Source organism: Choloepus didactylus, chromosome X (assembly GCF_015220235.1).
Source record: "Choloepus didactylus isolate mChoDid1 chromosome X, mChoDid1.pri, whole genome shotgun sequence".
Taxonomy (NCBI): domain Eukaryota; kingdom Metazoa; phylum Chordata; class Mammalia; order Pilosa; family Megalonychidae; genus Choloepus; species Choloepus didactylus.
Genome location: NC_051334.1, coordinates 168,093,839 through 168,118,754, shown reverse-complemented (window position 1 = coordinate 168,118,754; position 24,916 = coordinate 168,093,839). Strand labels below are relative to the sequence as shown.

General features: G+C 35.4%; 1 protein-coding gene across 1 annotated transcript in view; it reads left to right on the top strand.

Annotated features, from left to right (window-relative positions):
- Window positions 1–24,913, top strand: part of LOC119522458 (ankyrin repeat domain-containing protein 26-like) — a gene marked incomplete at its 3' end in the record, with an annotated part of 111,934 nt that extends 87,021 nt beyond the window's left edge. Inside the window, exons 22-32 of the mRNA XM_037820916.1 lie at window positions 2,889–2,949; window positions 3,042–3,247; window positions 6,119–6,248; window positions 6,540–6,601; window positions 15,120–15,213; window positions 16,964–17,062; window positions 17,692–17,720; window positions 17,804–17,885; window positions 19,336–19,593; window positions 20,478–20,548; window positions 24,770–24,913. Coding sequence (XP_037676844.1) covers window positions 2,889–2,949; window positions 3,042–3,247; window positions 6,119–6,248; window positions 6,540–6,601; window positions 15,120–15,213; window positions 16,964–17,062; window positions 17,692–17,720; window positions 17,804–17,885; window positions 19,336–19,593; window positions 20,478–20,548; window positions 24,770–24,913 — 1,236 coding nt within the window. The remainder of the gene's footprint in view (window positions 1–2,888; window positions 2,950–3,041; window positions 3,248–6,118; window positions 6,249–6,539; window positions 6,602–15,119; window positions 15,214–16,963; window positions 17,063–17,691; window positions 17,721–17,803; window positions 17,886–19,335; window positions 19,594–20,477; window positions 20,549–24,769) is intronic.
- Between the last annotated feature and the right edge of the window lie 3 nt (window positions 24,914–24,916).

Sequence of the window (24,916 nt, the reverse complement as noted above, 5' to 3'; positions counted from 1 at the left end):
GCTGAGCGAAATAAGCCAGGCACAAAAAGAGAAATATTATATGCTACCACTAATGTGAACTTTGAAAAATGTAAAACAAATGGTTTATAATGTAGAATGTAGGGGAACTAGCAGTAGAGAGCAATTAAGGAAGGGGGAACAATAATCCAAGAAGAACAGATAAGCTATTTAACGTTCTGGGGATGCCCAGGAATGACTATGGTCTGTTAATTTCTGATGGATATAGTAGGAGCAAGTTCACAGAAATGTTGCTATATTATGTAACTTTCTGGGGGTAAAGTAGGAACATGTTGGAAGTTAAGCAGTTATCTTAGGTTAGTTGTCTTTTTCTTACTCCCTTGTTATGGTCTCTTTGAAATGTTCTTTTATTGTATGTTTGTTTTCTTTTTAACTTTTTTTTTCATACAGTTGATTTAAAAAAGAAGGGAAAGTTAAAAAAAAAAGAAAGAAAAACAAGGAAAAAAAAAAAAGATGTAGTGCCCCCTTGAGGAGCCTGTGGAGAATGCAGGGGTATTGGCCTACCCCACCTCCATGGTTGCTAACATGACCACAGACATAGGGGACTGGTGGTTTGATGGGTTGAGCCCTCTACCATAAGTTTTACCCTTGGGAAGACGGTTGCTGCAAAGGAGAGGCTAGGCCTCCCTATATTTGTGCCTAAGAGTCTCCTCCTGAATGCCTCTTTGTTGCTCAGGTGTGGCCCTCTCTCTCTGGCTAAGCCAACTGGAAAGGTGAAATCACTGCCCTCCCCCCTACGTGGGATCAGACACCCAGGGGAGTGAATCTCCCTGGCAACGTAGAATATGACTCCCGGGGAGGAATGTAGACCCGGCATCGTGGGACGGAGAACATCTTCTTGACCAAAAGGGGGATGTGAAAGGAAATGAAATAAGCTTCAGTGGCAGAGAGATTCCAAAACGAGCCAAGAGGTCACTCTGGAGGGCACTCTTACGCACACTTTAGACAACCCTTTTTAGGTTCTAAAGAATTGGGGTAGCTGGTGGTGGATACCTGAAACTATCAAACTACAACCCAGAATCCATGAATCTCGAAGACAGTTGTATAAAAATGTAGCTTATGAGGGGTGACAATGGGATTGGGAAAGCCATAAGGACCACACTCCACTTTGTCTAGTTTATGGATGGATGAGTAGAAAAATAGGGGAAGGAAACAAACAGACAAAGGTACCCAGTGTTCTTTTTTACTTCAATTGCTCTTTTTCACTCTAATTATTATTTTGTTATTTTTGTGTGTGTGCTAATGAAGGTGCCAGGGATTGATTTAGGTGATGAATGTACCACTATGTAATGGTACTGTAAACAATCGAAAGTACGATTTGTTTTGTATGACTGCGTGGTATGTGAATATATCTCAATAAAATGATGATTAAAAAAATAAATAAATAAATAAAAAGGAAGAAAAAAAAATTTTGGTGGTCCAATGCAGGGCTACCTTTTGAAAACTGTTAACAAAGGGAAAATAAACTATCAGCCTGCATGGTCACTTGAGTAGGAGATGATTGTACACAGTGTTATTGCCCGAAACTTTTTACCTCTTGGTTGGTTTGCATCTCTTTCTCATATTACTAATTTTATACAAAAAATGTTAAATATTTATATTATTTGAATTTTGTTCTTGTATGGCAAATAATTAGTGGGTTTTTAAAAATACGTCTTTGGTTTCCAATAAACAGCTTAAAAATTGAAAAAAAAAAAAAAAAAAAAGAATGTCCACCAGAGTGACCTCTCGACTCCATTTGAAATCTCTCAGCCACTGAAACTATTTCGTCTCATTTTGCATCCCCCTTTTGGTCAAGAAGATACTCTCAGTCCCACGATGCCGGGTCCACATTCATCCCCGGGAGTCATTCTGCGTTGCCAGGGAGATTTACAACCCTGGGAGTCGGGTCCCACGTAGTGGGGAGGGCAGCGAGTTCACCTGTCGAGATGGCTCAGTTAGAGAGGGCCACATCTGAGCAACAAAGAGGTACTCGGGGAGACTCTTTGGCACAATTACATGCAAGTTTAGACTCTCCTTTGCAGTAACGAGCTTCATAAGGGCAAGTCCCATGATCGAGGGCTCAGCACATCAAACCGCCAGTCCCAGTGTTTGTGACAACATCAACACCAGTCCAGGTGAGGATGTCCAACACATTCGCACCTTCCCCCAGATCCTCGGGGCTGGGGAGGGGGAGGCTGTAAATATATTTTTTATTATCTGCCCAAATTACTCTGGGATGTGTCACTATTTCACTCCAGCCTATACTAACCTACGGTATCTCACTTCCTATTCAAAGTTCCATGCAATTGTGGTGTTTGAACAAATCGACTGTAGAGTTGTACCGTTTAGAAAATTTAGATCCTTTACCAAATAGATATCTCTTCCCTTGGTCTCATATGGAAGTTGAAGTTTTAAAACACTATCAGTTTCAACCTTTACCCTTTGGCCTGGCTTGCCCTGGTCTTAACCAGACCCGCTTCATTCATATCACTAATTGAAGCCTGGGCTCTTTTTCAGCTTTTTTTTTTTTTTTTTTTTTTTTTTGACTGTGGCTGTATGCACTAATACTGACATTCATATCTGCTGAGCTCTAGCTCTGAGTTTCAGGTGTCTCAGAGATAATAGCATAGTTTTTTGTATCATATCAGTTATGGGTAAAGGGAGTAGCATTTTGGGGATAAACTATACAATTTCTCATAATCCTTCCCCGTGGGACAATGTAGGTGAGTTAGTAAATAGCAGAACTGGGATTCGAATCCACATCTGAATGACAATATCTCCAAAGCTGTGTTCTTTGTATTAGATCATAAAGTAATAGTTAATATTATAATTATACATATTTTATCAAATTTGTTACTTATCATTCTTAAAACTATTATTTTTTCTAGACTCTTCCCAAACCAAGCTTAACAAAGCTAATGACTGCTTATCAGCAATTCAGGAAAAACAGTAAGCTATTTAAAGACTGCCCAATCTTGTTTTATTCACTGATTTGAAATTACAGATATTTTTGTATACTCTTTACTTTGTCTTTACTGCAGTAGAAGAAAATAGTGGCATTGTGAGACCAGAAAATAGAACCTTGTTGGAGGACAGTAGTTCTGATATTGCACATAAAGAAGATGTGGATGAAACTCTCCCAAAGTTGCCAGTCAGAGTCCGGGGCCTCTCTCATGCTGCCTTTCCATCACCTGACCCTCTTCTAAAACCTCCCCTCGAGTCTTCAGCAGTCCCTGGTGCTACAAAGGTAAAGTTGTGTTTTGTTTTGTTTTTAGCTTTTTCCATGCTTTTTCCACATTCTGTACCCTCCATTCTCTTAATTGTGTATCAACTTAAAGATGACAAGGATTCTAGAAAGAAATAGAACTCCCCAAGATCATAATAGAAAACAAGTGTAAGAGCTAGCAGGATAGATGAACAGGGTTGAGATTTATGAAGAGTTGCTGGTACTGTACAGTTCTTTGGTGTGACATTACAGAAGGAAGGAATTAGAAGGCCACCAAAAAGAACAAGTAGACAAATATGTCAATGAGAAGGGGGATGAGGGAGAAGAATTCATTCACAAAGGGTAAGATGAATATAGAGGTTGAAGAGAGTTAAGATGAAAGAGATTATTATAAAAACACAAAAAGAAATAGTGGGGTTAAATGAGAGCAGGAACTCTATTATAGAACATGATAGAAATTTTTTAAATGCAGATTAAGAAAAGAAAGCCAGGTAATGAAAGAAAATACTCAGACTCTTCTGAATGACTTATTGCTGATTTTCTTTGAAGAACTGAAAGAAAATTTAATCTTTACTCCTTTTATGTTTACTAATTTCTTGTATTTAATTTAGCAAACTCTGTGTTCATAGGGTCATCTGTTCATAGTGAAATCTGTTTTAAGCTTTATTAGATTTACTGTGAATTACGATAATTGGCCCTTTTGTTTCTTGTGATATCTAACTTAATTGTCCTACTCTTTGGTACCTACTCAGTAGCTGTTTTAGATCTCTTAAGAATAAAGAGATAGATAAGTAAATAAACATTTAGTCTTTTCACTCATTAGTGTTATAAATAAGATTGAAATTTCTGATTGTATAAATGAGGCTCTAAATCTGCATCCATTAAATGAGAAAATAAATTTTAAGCTGAAACACTCTTAAATTAAAGAAAAAAAGTAGACTTTTTTTTTTTCTAGAGAGATTCTGATTGATCTTTACCTAAATACTGTCTGCATGTAATGGACACCTGCATACACATATCAAATGGGTGAAATCACAATTTATGATTTTTTTTCTAAAATTATTTAAGCATATAATCATAAGGAAGTAAAGGCTGCTAGTAGAGCATACACAATTGTCTCTGGCAGATGATTTTTTTATTTTTTAAAGTAACTCCAGCAGCCAGTACATTTCATTATTTTCAGGAAATGTTAACTTTAGTATTCATAGTTGTTAAACTTTGCACATATATCTTATCTAAAACCCAGGGATCGTATTGACTTCATTTTTTTTAGTTCCTGCTTGATAATCATAGGCATATTTGAAGACTTTAAAATCTTCCATTTGGATAATCAGAGTTTTATTGATTTTTTTAATGCTCTGTCCTTTCTCCAGTCTTTAACTACCATCCTGTGTGGTATATGATAGAAAATTATTGTATGCTATTCATACGGAAATAAACCTTGTGAATTTTCAAATGGGATTTTATGTCTTTTTTAATATCATAATGGTACTTAAAATGCCTCATAATTCTATAATCATGTAAGCATTTCTCTTATGTAGTTTAAAACTTCCTTTAAGATTAATATTTTAAGATGAACCTTTTTGTAATATTTTGAATTGTTTTGGAATTAAATCCTTTCATTAAATGTAAAACTGTGTATTACCATAATATGTCAGAAATGAATATTTGCATATATTAATAAAAGAATATTTATTTTTTATCTTTGAACGAGATGTTAAAATACATGATTAGAAACTTGAATTCTGTGGTTTTATTTCCTTCTCTTGTTTACATTTTCAAGATTTCAGAGTTCAGTATAGGTCTGCATTATTTAATAATCCCAGCTTAGCGTATTTTACAAATATTTATCTTTTTTTCCCATATGCTTCTTCTGAGTAAGGTCATCTACGCCTACTCCAAATGTATCCAAATCTTTCTTCTTGGTCCCCTGGATATCTCCAGTTGGCTACGTCCCAAATTGAAGACTTTGTCACTGACCCTTCCTGACTCTTTCTAGTCTACTCTGTCATCCATTTTCCCCATTTTAGTAAACAGCACTACTGGAAACAAGTAAGTGGGAAAAATTCTGGACTCCAGCCCTCCCAGTCAAGACATCCACTCAGTCACCAAGTTGAGGATTTTCTACCTTCTTACCAGCTTTTCATGTGTCCTTTCACTTCTCTCCCTACTCTCATTACCCTAATTTACTTTCTTACCGTAATTTTGAAATAGTTTTTCTGGTCTTGCTCCCCTTATCCTCGTCTTTACATTGCTGCCAGTATGACCTTCCTAAAATATATTTGTGATGGTGTGACTCCTCTGCTTACCAGCTTACAGTGGATTCCCATTACCTAAGGGGGAAAGTTCACATTCTACCATGACACCTCTGTGATCTGGCCCTAATTCTCCAGTTTTATCCCTCCATCCCATTCCCAATAACTGTGTTCTATTTTAACCACACTACTTTTGTACACTCTTTTAACAGGTTGTTTTATGCCACATCCTTTTGCTCCTGCCATCCCATTTAGAATGCCCTTCACACCTTCCTCTGTACCTTTCTGTCTTTCAAGATATAGCCCTATCTTTGCAGCATTTTTGGAGCTCCCCAGATAGAATAGACCATTCTCTCTTAAGTACCCTTACTGTTCTTTATCCACTTCAGTTGTATAACTAGTGAATGACAACTTTTCTACCCTTATTTGTTTTTATGTATCTCTACCCCATCTAGAACATGGGACAGAAACTCTCTCTTATTTATTATTACAGCTACTTCCAGGATAGTACCTACGATTTTGATAGACACAATAAATGTTTGTTGCCATATTGCTGATGTACTAACTGAACGAGTGAGTGAGCAAATGAATGTAATGCTTTCTGAAGTTGTTTTTTTTTTCTCCTTTTCAATTACAGGAAGGAACAAGAAAGCCAGCAATTATAGAAAAAGAAGCTGGTATTGGTATTACTGAAAGTGCTCCAAGAGAACAAACGAATAGTGGCAATATGACTTCTGTTGTTGGAGCACACAAAGATGATAGAAGTGGTAAGTATGAAAATTTTTGTTTGCTTAAATATGATTATAAAAAACCTAATTGAAAATATGTTGCTCTAAATATGACATCATTTGTTTTAAATATTTTTCTTTTGCTGTCTTTCTTTCTAAGTATTCAAACTACTACCAACTTTTTCCTGAAACTACTTCGACCCTCTGAAGTTCTTTTCTGCTTTAACTTTTGTTTCATTGAAATATTCATGAATGCAGCTAGACATACATGTATTTAATAGTCATGGTAATGAATGTTCTCATTAATGTGTCTGTGGCTACACTTTATAGATATGATGCCAGCTTTAGGATTGGGTGAAAAGGAAGATATAGAATCACCTTGGGATTCTGAAGTAGAGTCTATTATTTTTTAAAGTGTAAGCATTGAGTGATGTTAAAAAGTAAAAGAGGATGTTTTGACTTTACATTCTCATCTCTGTATATACCCACAGGGAATTCTTTTGTTATGTTTTTCAATGTATAATTAATCAAGTAATTATACTAAGTACAAAACTGCTGCATAATATAATTCACTAATTTGCAGGATCCATTTAATGAAGCCCGTGTATATAAGCAAAAAGCAAGTCTTAGAAGTCATAAATGAAGTGGGGCCCTAAAGTGAGCTCCCTCCCCTAAATCTATAACAAGAGAGTCCCCTTCCCCCACAGCTGGTAATGACTGCAAAGTAAACATTAAGCCCTGAGAGGAAGGGAGTGAAACTGTGCCGTTTTAGGGAGTAAGACTTGCAGATGTACACATTAGCCAAGCGTAACCATTTCAATAATTAATCATTGCACTGGCCTTGAGAAAACTTCTCAAGCTTGCTAAAGATCTTAAGCACCCATTAATTAACCACCAACTCTGCTTTTGTCAAAGTAGCTTGCTTGCATTTTCAGGATGTGGTTTCTGCCTATATAAGTCTCAAGAACTCTCTGGTGGGGGCTGCTGCTTGCTGAACTCCCTGCGCGGAGTGACAGGCGGCAGTCACCGGCAGGTTAAATAAAGGCTCTTTAAATTCTGTTTGGCTGTCTCGTACTCTAACTCGCGGGCACCATAACAATAAACAACCAATTTAGGTTCTGAAGTTAAGTTTTTCTAGAGAGGCTTCCAGTCGACCAAGATGGCATCATAAGACGCTCCAAGGTGCCGTTTCCTCACAGAGTCTGTGAACAACTAGCAAACTCTGGCAGAGCCATCTTCCTCAAAAGTCCGGAAAACAGTTAAAGGGTTGCAGTAAATGGGCAAGTGCCAAATGGAAAAAAGGGCCACTAAAAACTGGTAGGAGAAGTTTGTGGTGCCCTTGCTGGCCTACCTCTACCCCCTCCCCAGCACAGGGTGGGTGGTGCTCCCATTGTGAGACCCTGGCCCTGTTCTGAAGAAAGGAGAACAACCCCTGCGTGTTTACTGGGGTGCCTGTATGCTGGTGCCAACCTATTGTGTAACAGCCTGAAAGACTGAACCAGGGCACTGGTTTCTGGCTCTCCCTCCCAGAATGTGCCCCATGGGAGAGGCAGCTTTCAGAAAGCTAATGCAGTATGAGAACCAAGCAATGCAGGAAACAGTTAAGTGGGGTAAGGAACAATTAAGTGTCCTGAGGCAAAGGATTATAGGCTTTAAGACATACAATAGAGGACCCTGGAGGGGGAGTGAGTCTATTTCCTAGGGAATAGAGGGGACATTCTGATTCCTATAAATGGGGGAATTCCTAAGGCTATGAATAGGCAAGACAAAAACTTAGAAAAGACAGAAAAGAACCTATCCTTCAGTTTTGCCTTGGGCTGATCTTTTTGATAGGAGAGCTGAATTCTGAAGCAGAGTGTCAGCCAGTGCAGAGCCAAACTGCAAAAAGTGTGAAAAGTGTTTTGTTTGTTTGTTTGCGTTGGTTGGTTGATTTTGTTAGTGCTAATACTCAAGTAAGTCTGTCATATCACTAGCTGGATACAAATTTAAGAAACAGCTCAGAGACTAAATCCCAGAGTTAATTAAAAATATTAGAAATGGAGAGTGTGCAACTAAGGATTACAAGACAAACAAAGGCCAACAGGAAGTGACAATACATCCTAAGGAATGAGAGAACAATTCAGAAACCATCGAAGAAGACAAGACTTTGGACATACTGGGCAAAGACTTTAAAAAATCTTTGATATACTCAATGAGAAATAGGAAAACACAGAGAAAGAACTACAGGATACCAGGAAAATGATAAATGAACAATATGAGAATCTCAATAAAGACATAGAAATTTGAGAAAGGAATGAAATAGAAGTACTGGAGTTGATGACCACAATAACTGAAATGAAAAATTCCCTAGAGAGTTTCAACAGCATATTGGAACTGGCAGAAGAAAGAATCAGTGAACCTAAAGAAAAGATAGTTGAAATAATTCAGGCTGAGGAGCAGAAAGAAAAAAAGAATTTTAAAAAGGTAGCAGAGCCTAAGAGACCTGTGGGACACCATCAAGCATACCAATATGCACATTATGGGAGTCTCAGAAGGAGAAGAAAAAGAAATAGGGCAGAAGGACTACTCTAAGAAATAATGTTAGAAAACTTCCCAGATATAACAAAAAGATGTGAATGTAGACATTCATAATGCCCAGTGAACCCAAAACAGGATAAAGTCAAAGAGAATCATGTCCAGACACATGGTAGTCAACATGCTGAATGCCAAGGACAAGGAGAAAGTTGTGAAAGCTGCAAGAGAAAGGCAACATGTTATGTACAAGAGAGCTCCAATAAGATTAACTGCTGAGTTCTCATCAGAATCCATGGAGACAAGAAGGCAGTGGGATGAAATATTAAATGTGCTAATAGAAAACAGTTGCCAACCAAGAAATTTATATCTGGCAGGACTGTCTTTCAAAAGGACAAATGATCTCAGTGGTATGAAATAATTAGAATAAGCATATTCGTAGAGTCAGAAACTAGAATGCAGGTTACCAAGTACTGGGATAAAGGTAAGGAATAGGGAGTTAATGATTAATTGGCACTGAGTTTCTGTTTAAGTTTTGGTACTAGATGGTGGTGATGGTAGCACAGCATTGTTAATGTAATTAACACCACTCAGTTACAATTGACTATGGTTAAAAGGGGAAATTTTATATACCACAAATGTTACTAGAATAAAAATTAAAAGAAAAAAAGTGTAGAATTCTACAACACGAACAGTGAACCCTAATGTGAACGATGGACTATAGTTCATAGTGTAATTATAATAATATTGTTTCATCAGTTATAACAATGGTACCACACTAATACACAGTGTTAATGATAGGGAACACTGTATGTGTGAGGGGGGAGTATCTGGGAACTCTGTATTTTCTATAGATTTTTTGTAAACCTACAAATTCTCTAATAAAAATAATTTTAAAAATCTAGAGAATGATTCCAGGTCAACATATGGCTAAATGTATGATTCCATGTGTAAAAGTCCTAATGAGGTTCACAAAGAAACAGTTTTGCACTATAGTGTTTTTTTTTAATTTAATTTTATTGAGATTGTTCACATACCATACAATTATCCAAAGATCCAAAGTCTACAATCAGTTGCCCAGGTACCATCATACAGCTGTGCATCCATCTCCACAATTATTTTTTTTTTCAATTTTTAGAACATTTTTATTACTCCAGAAAAGAAGCAAAGACAAAAAAAGAAAACTCAAATCCTCCCATACCCCTAACCACCCACCCTCATTTATTGACTCATAGTATTGGCATAGTACATTTGTTACTGTTGATGAAAGAATGTTAAAATACTACTAACTGTAGTACATAGTTTGCAATAGGTATATTTTTTTCCCTATGTATCCCTCTATTATTAACTTCTGGTTATGATGTCATACACTTGTTCTAGATCATGAAAGAGATTTCTAATATTTATACAGTTAATCACAGACATTGTCTACTACAAGATTCACTGTTTTATACATTCCCATCTTTTAACCTCCAACTTTCCTTCTGGTGACATACGTGACTCTAAGCTTCCCCTTTCTACCATCTTCACACACCGTTCAGAACTGTTAGTTATTCTCACAATAACATGCTATTGTCATTTCTGTCCATTTCCAAATACTTAAGTTCAAAGTAGTTAAACATTCTGCTCATAATAAGCAACCACTCCCCATTCTTTAGCCTCATTGAATATCCTGGTAACTTATATTTCATGTCTATGAATTTACATATTATAATTAGTTCATATCAATGAGATCATGCAATATTTGTCCTTATGTGTCTGACTTGTTTCACTCAATATAGTGCCCTCAAGGTTTCTTCATCAACCTGTTTTTTTGTTTTTAAGACAGTTTTGTTTACTTACCATACATTCCATCCTAAGTAAACAATCGATGGTTCCCTGTATAGTCACATATTTATGTGTTCACCATCATCACCACTATCTCTGTAAGGACATCTCCATTTCTTCCACAAAGGAGGAAGAGTCAAAGAAGGTAGAGAGACAAAAGAAAAAGAAAGAAAAAAACATGACAACTAAAAAGCGACAAAACGAAAGACAGAATTAAACTAAATTAGAATAAAAGAGTCAGACAACGTCACCAATGCCAAGAGTCCTGTACCCCTCCCTTATGTCCCCCTCTTATAGGCATTTAGCTTTGCTGTATTGCCTTTGTTACATTAAATTAAGCATAATGCAATGTTTCTGTTAACTAGAGTCTCTAGTTTGCATTGATTGTATTTTTCCCCAGTACCACCCTATTTTTAACATCTTGCAAGGTTGACATTCATTTGTTCTTTTCCCATGAAAAAACGTTTGTACATTTTATCATAATTGTTGAGCACTCTAGGTTTCACTGGTTATACAGTCCCAGTCTTTATCTTTCCTCTTTCCTCTTTCATTCTGGTGTCCCACATGCTCCTAACCTTCCTCTTTCAACCATACTCACAGTCATCTTTGTTCAGTGTACTTACATTGCTACCATTGCCCAAAATTGTGTTCCAAACCTCACACTCCTGTCTTTTCCTATTTGTCTGTAGTGCTCCCTTTGGTATTTCCTGTAGAGCAGGTATCTTGTAAACAAACTCTCATTGTCTGTTTGTCCGAGAATATTTTAAACTCTCCCTCATATTTGAAGGACAGTTTTGCCAGATATAGGATTCTTAGTTGGATGGTTTTTCTCTTTCAGAATCTTAAATATATCACACCACTTCCTTCTTGCCTCCATGGTTTCTACTGAGAAATCCACACATAGTCTTATCAAGATTCCTTTGTATGTGATGGATCGCTTTTCTCTTGCTGCTTTCCGTATTCTCTCTGTCTTTGACATTTGATAATCTGATTATTAAATGTCTTGGCGTATGTTTATTCAGATCTATACTGTTTGGGGTATGCTGCACTTCTTGGATCTGTAATTTTATGTCTTTCATAAGAGATGGGAAATTTTCATTGATTATTTCCTCTATTATTGCTTCTGCCCCTTTTCCCTTCTCTTCTCCTTCTGGGACACCCGTGACATGTACATTCATGCACTTCATGTTGTCATTCAATTCCCTGAGACATTGCTCATAGTTTTCCATTCTTTTCCCTATCTGTTCCTTAGTGTGTAGCATTTCAGGTGTCTTGTTCTCCAGTTCTGAGTGTTTTCTTCTGCCTCTTGAGATCTGCTGTTGTCTTTCTCCATTGTGATTTTCATCTCTTGTGTTGTGTCTTTCCTTTCCATAGATTCTGCCAGTTGTTTTTTCAAACTTTCAATTTCTACCTTATGTTCACCCAGTGTTTTCTTTATAGCCTTCATCTCTTTTGCCATATCTTCCCTGAACTCGTTGATTTGGTTTTTTATTTGATTTAGCGTATTTCTTTGAAAGTCTTTAATAGATTGTTTCATTAAAGTGAAACAATGTTTCAACTGTATCTTGATTGAGGTGTAAGTTTGTTCCTTTGACTGGGCCGTTATCTTCGTTTTTCCTAGTGTAGATTGTAGTTTTCTGTTGTCTAGGCATCTGTTTTCCTTGGTTACCCAATCATATTTTCCCAGACCAGAACGGGTTCAGATCTCAGAGTGGGGTTATATTCAGTTTAAAGTCTCCCTGCAGGTGTGTCTTAGAGATTGACAGCCTTTCCTGCGAGGCCTCTAGCCACTGTGCTTTTCCTAACCTGCCCAGTAGGTGGCACCTGTCAGCCTGTTGCTTCCAACTGGTGTAAGGAGATGTGGCCCCTTAATTTCTGTTTTGGCTGTTTTCCCCCAGGTTCTGGTGTCTGGTTCTGAAGGGAAGGCAAGTAGTAGATGATAACCCTAGGGAGTTATCATCTGCATTTAAATTGCTCCTTTGTCTCCCTTACTCTGCTATCTCCACCCCTGTCTGGGTCAGAGTGCTGTGAACTAAAAATGGCTGAGGCATTCTCCACTGAGCTGCTCAGGTTGAGAGAAAGAAAAATGGACAGAAAGCCCCCTTTCAGAGCCAGTCCACAACCCCCCAGTTTTATCTGGCAGCCAAAGATAACACCTGGTTTTCTGGGCTCCCCCTCCCGGGACAGAGAAGTCTTCTGGCTCTTTAAGGTCAGTCATCACTAAAAGCCTCTGTCTGCTTGTTAATGGTTTGTAGCTTGTATTCAGCAGTTCACGTTTGTTAATTAAAACCCCAATTGGAGCTGGGCTGAGCTATATTTGCTTGCTCAGACAGTACTGTTTTCTACCACAGCGAGGTTTTGCCACTTAGCCTGCCATAGGGGTAGGGGGCTTCTAGCGCAGTTCCACAGTTTTTATTTATAGATTTTATGCTGCGATCTCAGGCATTCCTCCCAATCCAGGTTGGTGTACGATGTGTGGACAGTCACGATTGTCCCCCAGCAGTTATTCCAAATTATGTACTAGTTGTTCCTGGTTGTTTATTAGTTGTTCTAGGGGACTAACTAAATTCCACTCCTCTCTATGCTGCCATCTTGCCCCGTCTCCCATTGTACTGGTTTTTCACAACTTGCAACTTGAAAAAAGTTGATGCCTGGGGCTTGAAAGTATTATTATATTTGGATGGTCAAGTATGTTTGCAAGATATATTTCAGGAGAAGGATAAGCATGGGGAATGGTAAAAATATGTGGGTTACAATAAAGACAGTTTTGTTTAGTGGTGTTTTAATAAGTAAAAACTATTTTGGATAGTTAAAATAGAATGCATTTATGGCAGCCATGCTTGTAGTAATGTAATAATAAAGTAATAGCAAGCTGTACTAAGGTGACTGTTGTGGAAGGAGGTAGGAAGGGCCTGATCTCTTACATGCAGGCAACTGCTGCATCGAGGTACAAGCACTGTATTTGAAGTCCAGAGTCATGTTAGTTTACCTGGTTTTGTCACTTACTAACTCTGGGATCTTGGAAAAAATTCCTTAACCCATTTGAATGTCAGTTACCTCATTCATAAAAATGGTACTCATATGTACCTTTCAGATATGTGTAATTTGGTAACAACTGTGAAAACTATAAAGGATGCTATACAAATGTAAGATAAAATGATCACTGTGCTATTTAGTGACTTACTAAATATTGGTTGACACTTCTTTAAACCTGAAGTAAAATAAAATGGCAGAAGTGTCAATCACAGAAGGGGGAAGTTAGAATAGATGTGTGGATTTATAATTTTGGGTTTGTTAGGTTTCAGTAGACTACTACTGGAGATATCCTGTAGTTATATAGTGATTTGGCACCTGAGGCTTTCTTGATGAGATTTTAGACATTTTGGTCTTGAATACATTTCTGTTGTTGAAGTCCAACTATGTGCCGGGCAGTTAGACACCGAATATAAAATGAGGGCTTATGTTGTAGTGTTAGAAGCAGAAAAACAAGTCACTATAAGTGCTTCATATGAAGGAAACTGAGAATGTTAGCGTAGAGATTATTGGATGAGTTTCTAGTTGGGCTGAGTATGTGTGTGGGGTTTAAGTAGTTTGAGAAGATCTGTCTGAGCATGACTTTTAAGCTGCCAACTGAAGGATGAGAAGGAGCCAGTTGTTTGAAAATGGGAGAAGAACATTCTGGACAGAGACAACAGTGGACCACAACTGTCTTGTGTATCTTATTCACCATTTTAATCTAACGTCTTGGAGTGAGCAGCAAGTAAGAAGTGGGATAGCTGTTATCATAATCATTCTTTTTCTTATTATATATAGAAAAGAAAATGTTCATAATAAGTGGTTGGCATATTTTAGATGCTTAAAAATGTTATTATTCTCTTGTTATTAAAGCTTACTATACTTTTTTGAAATAATTCTTAATGTGCAAAGAGTTGCATGTTATATCTCATTTTTGTTTCCTATTACTTAAACAAAGCCTAAAGAAAAGTTTTTCTTACTACTTTGTCATTTTATTCAATAATTTTCCCTATAATAAAAATCAAAAAAATTTTGCCATGAAGCATTAGCTCTCATTTTGTCATAGAAGATAATTAGGTTCCTCCGCGTCCTTGTTTACCTACATGAAACAACTTCTAAGATGTTCGGTTTATACTCAGTGTGACGTACTCCAAAGTTCCTTATGCCAAGCATCTCATTTTACTGCTGCATTATAACAAATGTACTTATTAAAGAATTTGTTTAAATACATCATTTTTAAAATGTCCTTTTATTTTTGGTGGGAAATGCAAATTAGAGTTAGGTGTTTTGAAGTTAGTTTCTTGTTGGTATATAAATCAGTGTTTTGTATATGAATATGTTTGCTCTGGTCTTCCTTGCTCAGTTTACAGAATCAACGACCAAGTGATGATAAAGGTTAGATACGGACTAGAGACTATATATGAGGTTCTCCATTTAAATGCTTTCATTTTTAATACATGCTCTTATATTTAAGTTTAATTGCTTTTAAACTAGGAAATTCAGTTATTTTCTTAGAAAGTGATTAGGAAATCTTTGTGCATTTCATTATTTTAACAGAGCATCTCTGAGAGTCTTCCACAGAAGTATGTTGCTCATTTATCTGAAGTCACAGATCAGAAAGGAAAAAATATATTAAATGGACAAATAGAAGGTAAAACTGCATTTTATAAAAATTTGTTTGACAGAATGTTTGACACACGAGCACTGGTGTTTTCTGATTGAAATTACCTATTAAATACATAGTGTGGAAAAAGAGAAGTAAAATGGAGATAAGTTGTATGTGATTAGAGAAGATGCCAGCAACAGATTAAAAATTATGAGTGTTACCAAAGGAGTGAAATTAAGGACAATCAGGAAATAAGGAAGAGGAACCGCATAAAGAGAAGAATGAATGAGAAAGGCAGAGAGTATAGGGAGTAAAAAGAATCAGGTGTGCATAGTGGAATGTGGTCAAATAAAATGAATCTTTAGAAAAAGGAACAGACTGTTAGAAATGCAGGAAGAATATGAAGTGAGATTCCTACACCAAGCTTGTCTGAGAATTAGAGCGCTAATTTCCTGCTGACTCTCTTCCCCATTGTTTGGAAGGCATTAATGAAGGAGGCTCCTGATCATACTGAGCTATGTTTTATCTACCTTGGAGGAATTTAAGCAATATGGTCAGCTCTAATTGTATATAATATTATGTCATGTAAAGTGTTGCTACTTCATAGGATGGATCACATAGACCAAAATAAGAGAATTGAAAGAGGAGAGCGGGTTCAGTTTTGGAGATATCAGGGACCCTAAAGCCTGATAAAAAGTCCATTAGAAACTTTATGACTTTTAATCCAGTCTCAGTTTTGGGGAAGTGTCAGGGAAGAATTTAATTTCCAAAAGGGTAAGTGAAAATAAAGAAATGTGGAAGCAGACTCAGAATAAACCCGAGTGGCTCAGATTTTCATGAATCACCTGGGGACCATGTTAAAAGCGTCAATTCTGAGTCAGAAGGTCTGAGATTCTGCCTTTCTAACAAGCTCCCAGGTGATGCCAATACTGCTGGTCTTGAGACTACACTTTGAACAGAAAGGGTGTAGACTTCCCTCTTAAAGAATCTAGAAGACTAGCCATGGTGTGGGTCCTAGTTTAAGACATAAAAGGTTCAAAGGCATGATTTTGCTTTTGTTTATAGGAGAGGGTAAGGAGCACAAAAGAAATAAAGAAATAGAAATTATAGATGCAAGTTACCACTGCTAAACAAAGAGAAAAGAAGTGGTGAGGATAATTCATAAAAAGAAGGCAGAAGAGGGGTACTTTAGAGCCCAGATCTAGAGATGACTTTTGAAGAGCAGGAGGGAAATCAGGGGAGGGAGGAAAAGAAGTTAGCTAGGTAATTTTGTAGTTATTGAGGAAACTTGAGAGAACTCACTTGGCTTTAGTGTATTTCCCTATAAACTGAAGATTAGATCATTACTGCCCTGGAGAATACTGGAAGCAGGAGGGAGTGCTGGAATTGGGTAAACTGCAGTTACTCAGTTCTCTTCCCCTTCTCTGTCAGGCGTTGAAGATGTGTTGCATGGTGTTAGTTAATCAAATGAGACTAATTTGAATAGAGAAACATGGGCTGTTTTTTTTGTAAGGCAGCTAATTCTTTGGTAAGATGGCTGTTTCATAAAAATCCTTTCAAGACTAGTGTGATATATCAAACCAAACTAATTTTGGAAACAAAAAGTATAGAGTTCATTCCCTGAATGATAAGATTTTTATTTTCCCTGACAATTTACTAAATTCACTAAAAAAATCACTGCACTGATTTTACATATGAAAGGTTATTAATATCTATTTCTGTGGCAATTAAATTTATTTTTCCTTTTTGATAATCATACTTCAATGTTGAAAGTGTATTATACATTATTTCTTAGATGTGTTTTATATACCTTCTTGCATGAGTGGATCAAGAAACTTTAAGATGGCTAAACTAGAGGATACAAGAAATGTAGGCATACCAGTAGCCCACATGGGTATGGAAAAAAATGAATATTTTTATTAACTGTTATTCTACAAGTGTATATCCAAGGTGATTAATTCAGATCACTTTATTTCTGTGATGAGAAATGAATTATGCATGCAACTCAACTGTCATCACAAGTGTTTACTTTCTAAATTACAGGGCCAATTAAAGAACATGAAATATTAAATACTTGTAGCATAATGGTATATAAATAACCTTAATGCATTGCATTCAAGATACGCTGTTGCATTCTGCCATCAGTTTTGACATTTATCTTCTTAGGGTCATGATTTGCTCCTCTGATTAAGGGTCACTTTTCTTCCCATCAATCAGTATGTTCACACTGACATAAGTGTACTTTTCTAGTTTAGTTAGTCAATTGATACATAATCTCACTTTTGAAATCTCAACTGCATGTTTTATTAAACCTTTATTCCTATTTTTTTCTTTGGTATTTATAATAGATTCATATTTCTGTCATGTTGTTGTCCTAACCAGAAAATCCACATATAAACTAAAGTAATCATTTTCAAAGCTAAGCATGAGGATTCGGCTTGATACTACCTCTGCATTAACCTGTGGCTTGGCTTTTATCATAGTCACATGTCCTTGATTATATATGTTCCTTTTGCCTTTTAGATTCTCCTGAGAAATATCCTCATGTGAAGGTAACAACTTTCATATTTTTATCTTCAGTTATTAACTACAGATTGTGAAATATACTTTATTTATTAATTGTCTTGTTTCAAAGCCCATGCAGCCTATCAATGAAATGAAAGATTCTGCACCTAATAAAGCAGTGAGAATCAAGGATGTACAAACATCCAAATCAGGTAAATTTTACAATACAAATTTAACTCTGAAAAAAAAGTACAAGATATCGGAAATGCCCACCATCTTCTTATGCCGAATTCTTTTTTGAAAATTTAATTGAAAGTTTTGATATAAATAATGCAGATATGTCATTGTTGGTACCCATGTTTGAAAGAAAGAAACTTACAAGCAAAAGATAAAGAGATTTTTAAAACGTAAGCTTTAGTTCAGATGTTTGGAATCCCTATACTTAGGGAGCCATGGAGGTTAATAATGGAACACTAAGATTTTTCCAGTGTTTTCCAGTGTTTACCTAGGGTAAAGCTTCACATGTCAATTGTGTTTAATTTTAATTATTTCATTTTAGTGTCTTTATACTGATGATCTTAAGCCAATCAGATATTCTGATTAGCGGGCTCTGTGTGTGTGTTGTGGGGGAGGGGTCTGGTAAATACAAGCAACCACAGTCACACATTCCATTAACCATTAGACCTATGACATTATCACATGCCCTCTGGAAAACTCCACTGCTTACTTACAAGAGAATGAGAATGAAAATGGCAAATAACATCTTAATATTATTATAAAAATAGTTTTGATCTCTTGGACCCTTTGAACCAATCTTGGGACTGTAGGGGTTCTCAGATCACAGTTTAGAACCAGTGTTTTAAACCGAGGTGTTCATGGTTATGAAATGATAAAGGGGCCTTTGGTGACAAAGTGGCCTTTAAAGTTTCACTTCTACATTTCTTTTTTCTTTCACTTGTCTTTAGAAATTCAAATCTGACAATTGAGTTTAAAAAAAGGAAAAATATTTTCATTATACATTCATTTCCTATATCATGACACTCTGTACTCTGGATTTTGCATGGACTTAGACTTATCCTGTTTTTACATGGAAACAATTAGGTCATTTAAGGCTATCGTGTCTCATATAAATTTTTCATGTATATCCAAGGCTTAGAAAATGAATTCTGACAATGTTGGTGCATTCAGGAAAGACCATTTCATTGTATTAAAGTAGTTTTAAATTTAACATAGTAAATTCATTAAACATTTTTTAAACTCATGTTTCTAGAACATACACACATGTAAATATTGTCATATATTTTTAAATTTAAAGTGTTTAGACATAAATTTTGTTAATAACAAAAAATTCATATCCCTGAAGAACTGTAATTGTTAATAAACAAAGCTCTTGTGGAAAAACAAAATATGTAATAGAGATTGCTGAGTGAATCAAAGTAATCCTAAGCAATAAAAATGTAGGAAAAAATGAGAGACAGTTAACGAAATTTATCTAAGTGAACGGCAGGTATGATCCATGTAAAATACAGACAGCCACAAAAAAGTAGTATGTTTATGTGAGAGAGGAGAACATAGGACTGCTTTTCTGAAGAGAGAATTTGTGCAAGTTAGTCAGATTTGTATTATTATTTACATTCTAATAAATGAAAATTTTATTTTCAGATTTTTCAGATTGGGATTCTACTAGTTTGACCCTCAATAGTGAGCATTGCAAAACATCTGGGGATTTGAAAGTTGATGATAAATGTCTATTTGTATCACAATCAATCACCAAGAATCAGTCAGCATCCACAGAATGCGGACAGATGACCTTAATAGATAAAGAGAAGTTTAGTACTGGAACTATATTTCTATTAGAGAATTATTCTCTCCATGACCCGTGTGAATCACAGCTATCAGAAAAGAAAGAGAGCAAAGAAGGTAATAAAGAAGCGTGGAGTATTCAACCCTAGAGTACCTCTGTATGACTTCTATAATATAGTCCTGACATTGAAAAATCATTTCATGGCAAAATTTCCTTTTGTGTTTACTCCCCTCATGCAACCTATAGCCAAACAGAATACCTTTTAGCAAGGCATTTGCATTCTTCCTTTAACCAAAGCAACATATAATAACAAAGGGGAATTAGGAGAAGGAAAAATTTCATTCAGGTTAATATTTAGAATACACTTGAGAGTGCATAAAAGGATTATATTCAGAACTTTGGGAATAGAAGAAAAAATTAAAATAATTATCCAAAATTACTTCAACAAATGGTTCAATAATGTATATGAAGAGACACTAGATGCCATCAGAGTCAAGAAATACAAACATCATAAAGAGTCATTCACAAATTCATCCACCCAACATAAATGAACACAACCAAAAACAAAATTGAAAAAATACAGTAGAAACATATAAAGGGACACTGTCCACTATTCTCTACTTCATGACAGTACTTTTTTTAACAATATGCTAAACTTCAACTACATTATTCATGGCTTCCAAAGTTACATTACTTTTACACCTCTAGCAGTGTATACCTATTTCCTATATATCTGAAATGTTTATATCCTTTTATCTGAAATCCTATACCGTTTATTCTGTCTCAAATGTTGTTCATCTTTTAAGACACAGACTGTTATGGGAAATCTTCCTGGATAATTATGAATATTTCTTAAAGAAGTGAATATTCAGCTAAAGATTAACTTTAATTTATATTTTCAGTTGGTTAAATGTTATTTTGTTTATTATTATAAAGATTATATCTTTTATCTAACTGTTCTAAGTAGTTCATTTTAACTAAATATATAATTTATCGGCAGAACTAGACTTAAAAATGAAATCAGAGGAAGAACAAGAGAGGCTTGATGGAAGTGAAAACAACCAACCACAGGTATGTGAAAGTTTAAATTTCTGGTATAATTTTGTTTTGGTGCTTTAATAACGAGCGTGGCCCAAGTAAAATTACATTTGGACTAGACTGGTAAAAATCTATAGATTATAATTTATTATTTTAAAACATTTTAACCACTTATAAAACTTAAAATATTCCTAGAATCTTTAGTAACTTATAGCAAAACTTTATCTTTGGAAGAAAAAGAGAACCACACCTTCCAGAATGAGGCTTTTGGTGTTAGAGTACAGGTAATGACTCTTCAATTTCTTTCCCTTAGTGTCTTCCACATATTTTATTTTAGGGTAGACAGTCAGTAAATATTATTAAAAAATTTTAAGCCACCCCTATTAGTGGACATTAGAATGTATTAGATCTGGACAGGAGATAATCTAGGTACATAATGCTATCATAGTATATAATTTGAATTAAAATTTAGGAATTTGCTTTTCTTCCTGATTGATGTTAATGGCCATGGTTCTTAATCATTTAAAGTTTACCTACTCTCCAGTTACTAATCTGTAAAAAACATCCTTAATTGCACTATAGGGACTCTCTCTGTCAGGCATGATCAGGTGAAATGTTTTTAAAGTGAGGAAACCTTTGTAATATTAAAAATTATCTCCTAATTCAGTTCTGGTAAATTTAATATATAATGAATTAAGCTTAGTCCAAACAAACAGTGACAAAATTGGGTTTGCTTCTTCATTTTTTTCTCATATTTTAGGCTAAGCCAAGTTATTTGTCACTTCTTAGTTATAATTCAGTTATTTGGGAATAGCTAAACATAGATTAAGAGTTAAACTTTAATTATTTTCTAATTTTTCTTTGTCCATACTTAATTACTTAAGGATAAAGTTATTTTTAAAACATGCACCCCAACAGAAAAGACATTTGAGAATCAAACCAAGCAAAGTAATCTTCCACTTTTCCATCTGCAAATAAATGTCTCAAGAACCAGAAATAAATGAGGAATGTGATAGAAAGGATATATCTGTAGATTCAGGACTTCCTTTTATGCAAAAGTATGAGGAACTGTGGATCAAACAAGGCAAGGTAGAATGGAAAAGTAATTTAAAACTCATCACAAATGAGTTAAAGCAGAAGTTTGGTGAAATTTGTGAAAAGTTTAAAATTATGCTTGTCCCGAGGAAGAGCCACTCCATGACAACTCTAAAGGAGCAAACTTAAAGGAACTATCCTCTAATTTGATAAATAATGTATTTGATGATGAGGAAAAAGATGCATTTGGAGTATCTGTCTCTGTTGTATTCCAGGCATTTCCTGAACAAAGAGAACCCAGTCTCGAAAATGTCTTTCCATCTCATTTATCCTCTGGGTCCCAGGAATATACTTGCCAGTCATCTTCTAAACTTGATTTAAATGATAATAAATTAGACTATGAAAATGATTATAAACCTGATACTGAACATATTTTTCACAAAAATAAGGAGAGTTTTTATAATGATGCAGAAAATAAAATTATAAGGAACCCAGATGTAGTTACAGTTGAAGTGAAAGAAGACCAAGAGTTTGATATGCGAAAGACAAAAAATACAAACCAAAATACCATGAATTGGAAATTAGACATTGGACATATACGTCAGTCTAGCGATCCCGAAAGCCTTCTTGATTTGTGGCTTACCCGCTCCAGTGAAATGAAATGTACGATTCAAACAAAACAGCACGACCTTTTTGCTGTCACACTTATGAGAAAACAAAAACAATGCAAGATTTATTCCAGAAGCCATTGCATGATAATTGCAATGCTAATAACTATAAAACCATGGAATCTGAATTAGAAAATGTGCATTCTCCTCCACCGTATAGTGACAGCACATCAAAAGTATATCTAAATGAAGGATTACAGCAAGATATGCAAAAGTTTAAGAATGAGATAGGCATTTTGCAAGTAGAGTTCTGGGCTTTGGAAAAAGAGAAAGTTCAACTTCAAAAAGAGGTGGAGGTTCACTTGCTGCTGCTCTTTGTTGTTTCTCCTTATCAATTATTTGATCCATTTTGATTTTCTACTTATAAAAACCTCATGTATAAAATGGGGTTATCCAAATATGTAGTTGTTTAGAAACATGATTTCTGCAGTCTAGATAGGAGGAGTTCAGGGAAAGATTCTCATAATTTGTGTCCTTAGTCAACCTAAGTCTTCCAAGTGGCACATAAGCTGGAAAACTAATTTAGCCAGATACTATGTGACTTTCTGAACAAGGATAAGCATTGAAGAAAAAAGAAAGTAATAAGTTCTTAAGTTTTTTTTTTCTGTTGGCTTAAAGATGCATTTCCTCAGACAATAAAATAAGAAGCAATGACAGAGAAGGGATACAAATATATATCTAACCTTGAGAGTTGTAACAAATATTCCAGGTAAACTAGTCTATTTATTGTGCGTTTGTTTGTGCTGCTTTATGTGCTTTACTCCATCTCTTGGACTTTATAATTCCAACGTGAACACTTTGAGATATTTTTCATAACAAATAAATATGCTTCCACATATTTTTAATCACTACTTTCAAATGTTTGCATCAGATCTTTACATTAAGTTGTTTAATAAAGTCTGGTAGAGTTTTTTTATTTTTAATTTTTTTTATTAAATTCAGTTTTATTGAAATACATTCACACACCATACAATCATCCATGGTATACAATCCACTGTCCACAGTATGATAACATAGTTATGCGTTCATCACCACAATCTGTCTCTGAACATTTTCCTTACATCAGAAAGAACCAGAACAAGAATAAAAAATAAAAGTGAAAAAAGAACACCCAAATCATCCCCTCATCCTACCCCATTTGTCCTTTAGTTTTTATCCCCATTTTTCTACTCATCCATATGCTAGATAAAGGGGGTGTGATCCACAAGGTCTTCACAATCACACTGTCACCCTTTGTAATCTGCATTATTATATAATTGTCTTCAGGAGTCCAGACTGCTGGGTTGGAGTTTGGTAGTTTCAGGTATTTCCTTCTAGCTATTCCAATACATTAAAACCTAAGAGGTGTTATCTATATAGTTCATAAGAATGTCCACCAGAGTGACCTCTCGACTCCATTTGAAATCTCTCAGCCACTGAAACTATTTCGTCTCATTTTGCATCCCCCTTTTGGTCAAGAAGATACTCTCAGTCTCTGGTAGAGTTTTTGACATGTATTGTTTTGTCATCAAGGTAGCATAAACTCAGCAAAAAAATTAGTACTTAAAATTAGAAAGCTGAGTTCTGAGGTACATTGAGTTTTAAAGCTAGACAAAAATCTAGATGTATTCTTCTTTAAAGGGAAAAGAAGTTGAGCCCTTCTTTAGGTGACATTAAATTAAATTACTTTGCCAAAGTCATACTTTTAATTTATCTGGTTAATGAGAATTTATCCATAATTTATCTGATGAAATTACATGACTCAGCATTATAGAATTGTATCATCTATTTTTGGTGACATAAAATGCTAGGTATTGATGCTTTAGGAGCTTTGGGTGAATCATTTAAACTTTCTGGGTTTTAGTCCTATTATCAATGGATAATGAGGATAAAGTTGATAAGTACTTATATGCCCTTTACCCATAAAGCTTTGTGGTTACTGAATTTAAAACTTGGGAACATTGCTTATTTTCTAGAATCCCACACTTAACAGTTCAGCAGGTTTGCTCTACTTCTTGTTCTGTGGGAAACTTTGCTTCACATATTTCAGTGAGCAACTTCACTTTTTTGATATCTCCAGGATCCAAATGAAGAGAATTATAAAAGGCAGTGGGAGAAAGGAAAGCTTAGGGTGGAAAGGGGAAAGCTCCCTTTCTCTTGCTGAAGCCTACAGTGTCATTTCCTCTAGATCTGGCTGTTCAATGCAAAGTCCAGGTGATAAAGGCAGAAAAGGACAAATTTTGTGAATTGGTCTTTTTATTTTTCTGTCTCTGTTAGTCAAATGGGGATAAAAATGTTGGTGATGGGTAGATGTAAATAACAGCACAGAATTAAGAAAAGCCTTTTTGAAATTTTGGGAAATTCTGTTTCTTTCACTTACACAGAAATGAAGAAGAGTTTCCAAAACTTCAATGACGTGTAATGACTAAAGTTAAAGTAGGCAACAAAATTTTATTGATTAACATCATGACAATGAAACTTGAGCCAAATGATAAGATTAATGAAAACAAAATAGTTCTTTTTATTGAATGAAGTAATGACAATTATCCTAAGTGTCAAATTTTTGTTAAAGGTTGAAGAAGAAAGGAAGAAGCACAAAAGAAGTGAAATGGAAGTGTCAGAAAACTTGTATGCTGCTGCTGAGGATGGTGAGGATGGATTCATTCAACAAAGAAAGAGTGAAAAAACTGATAGTCAGCAATTTCCTATTAAGGATAAT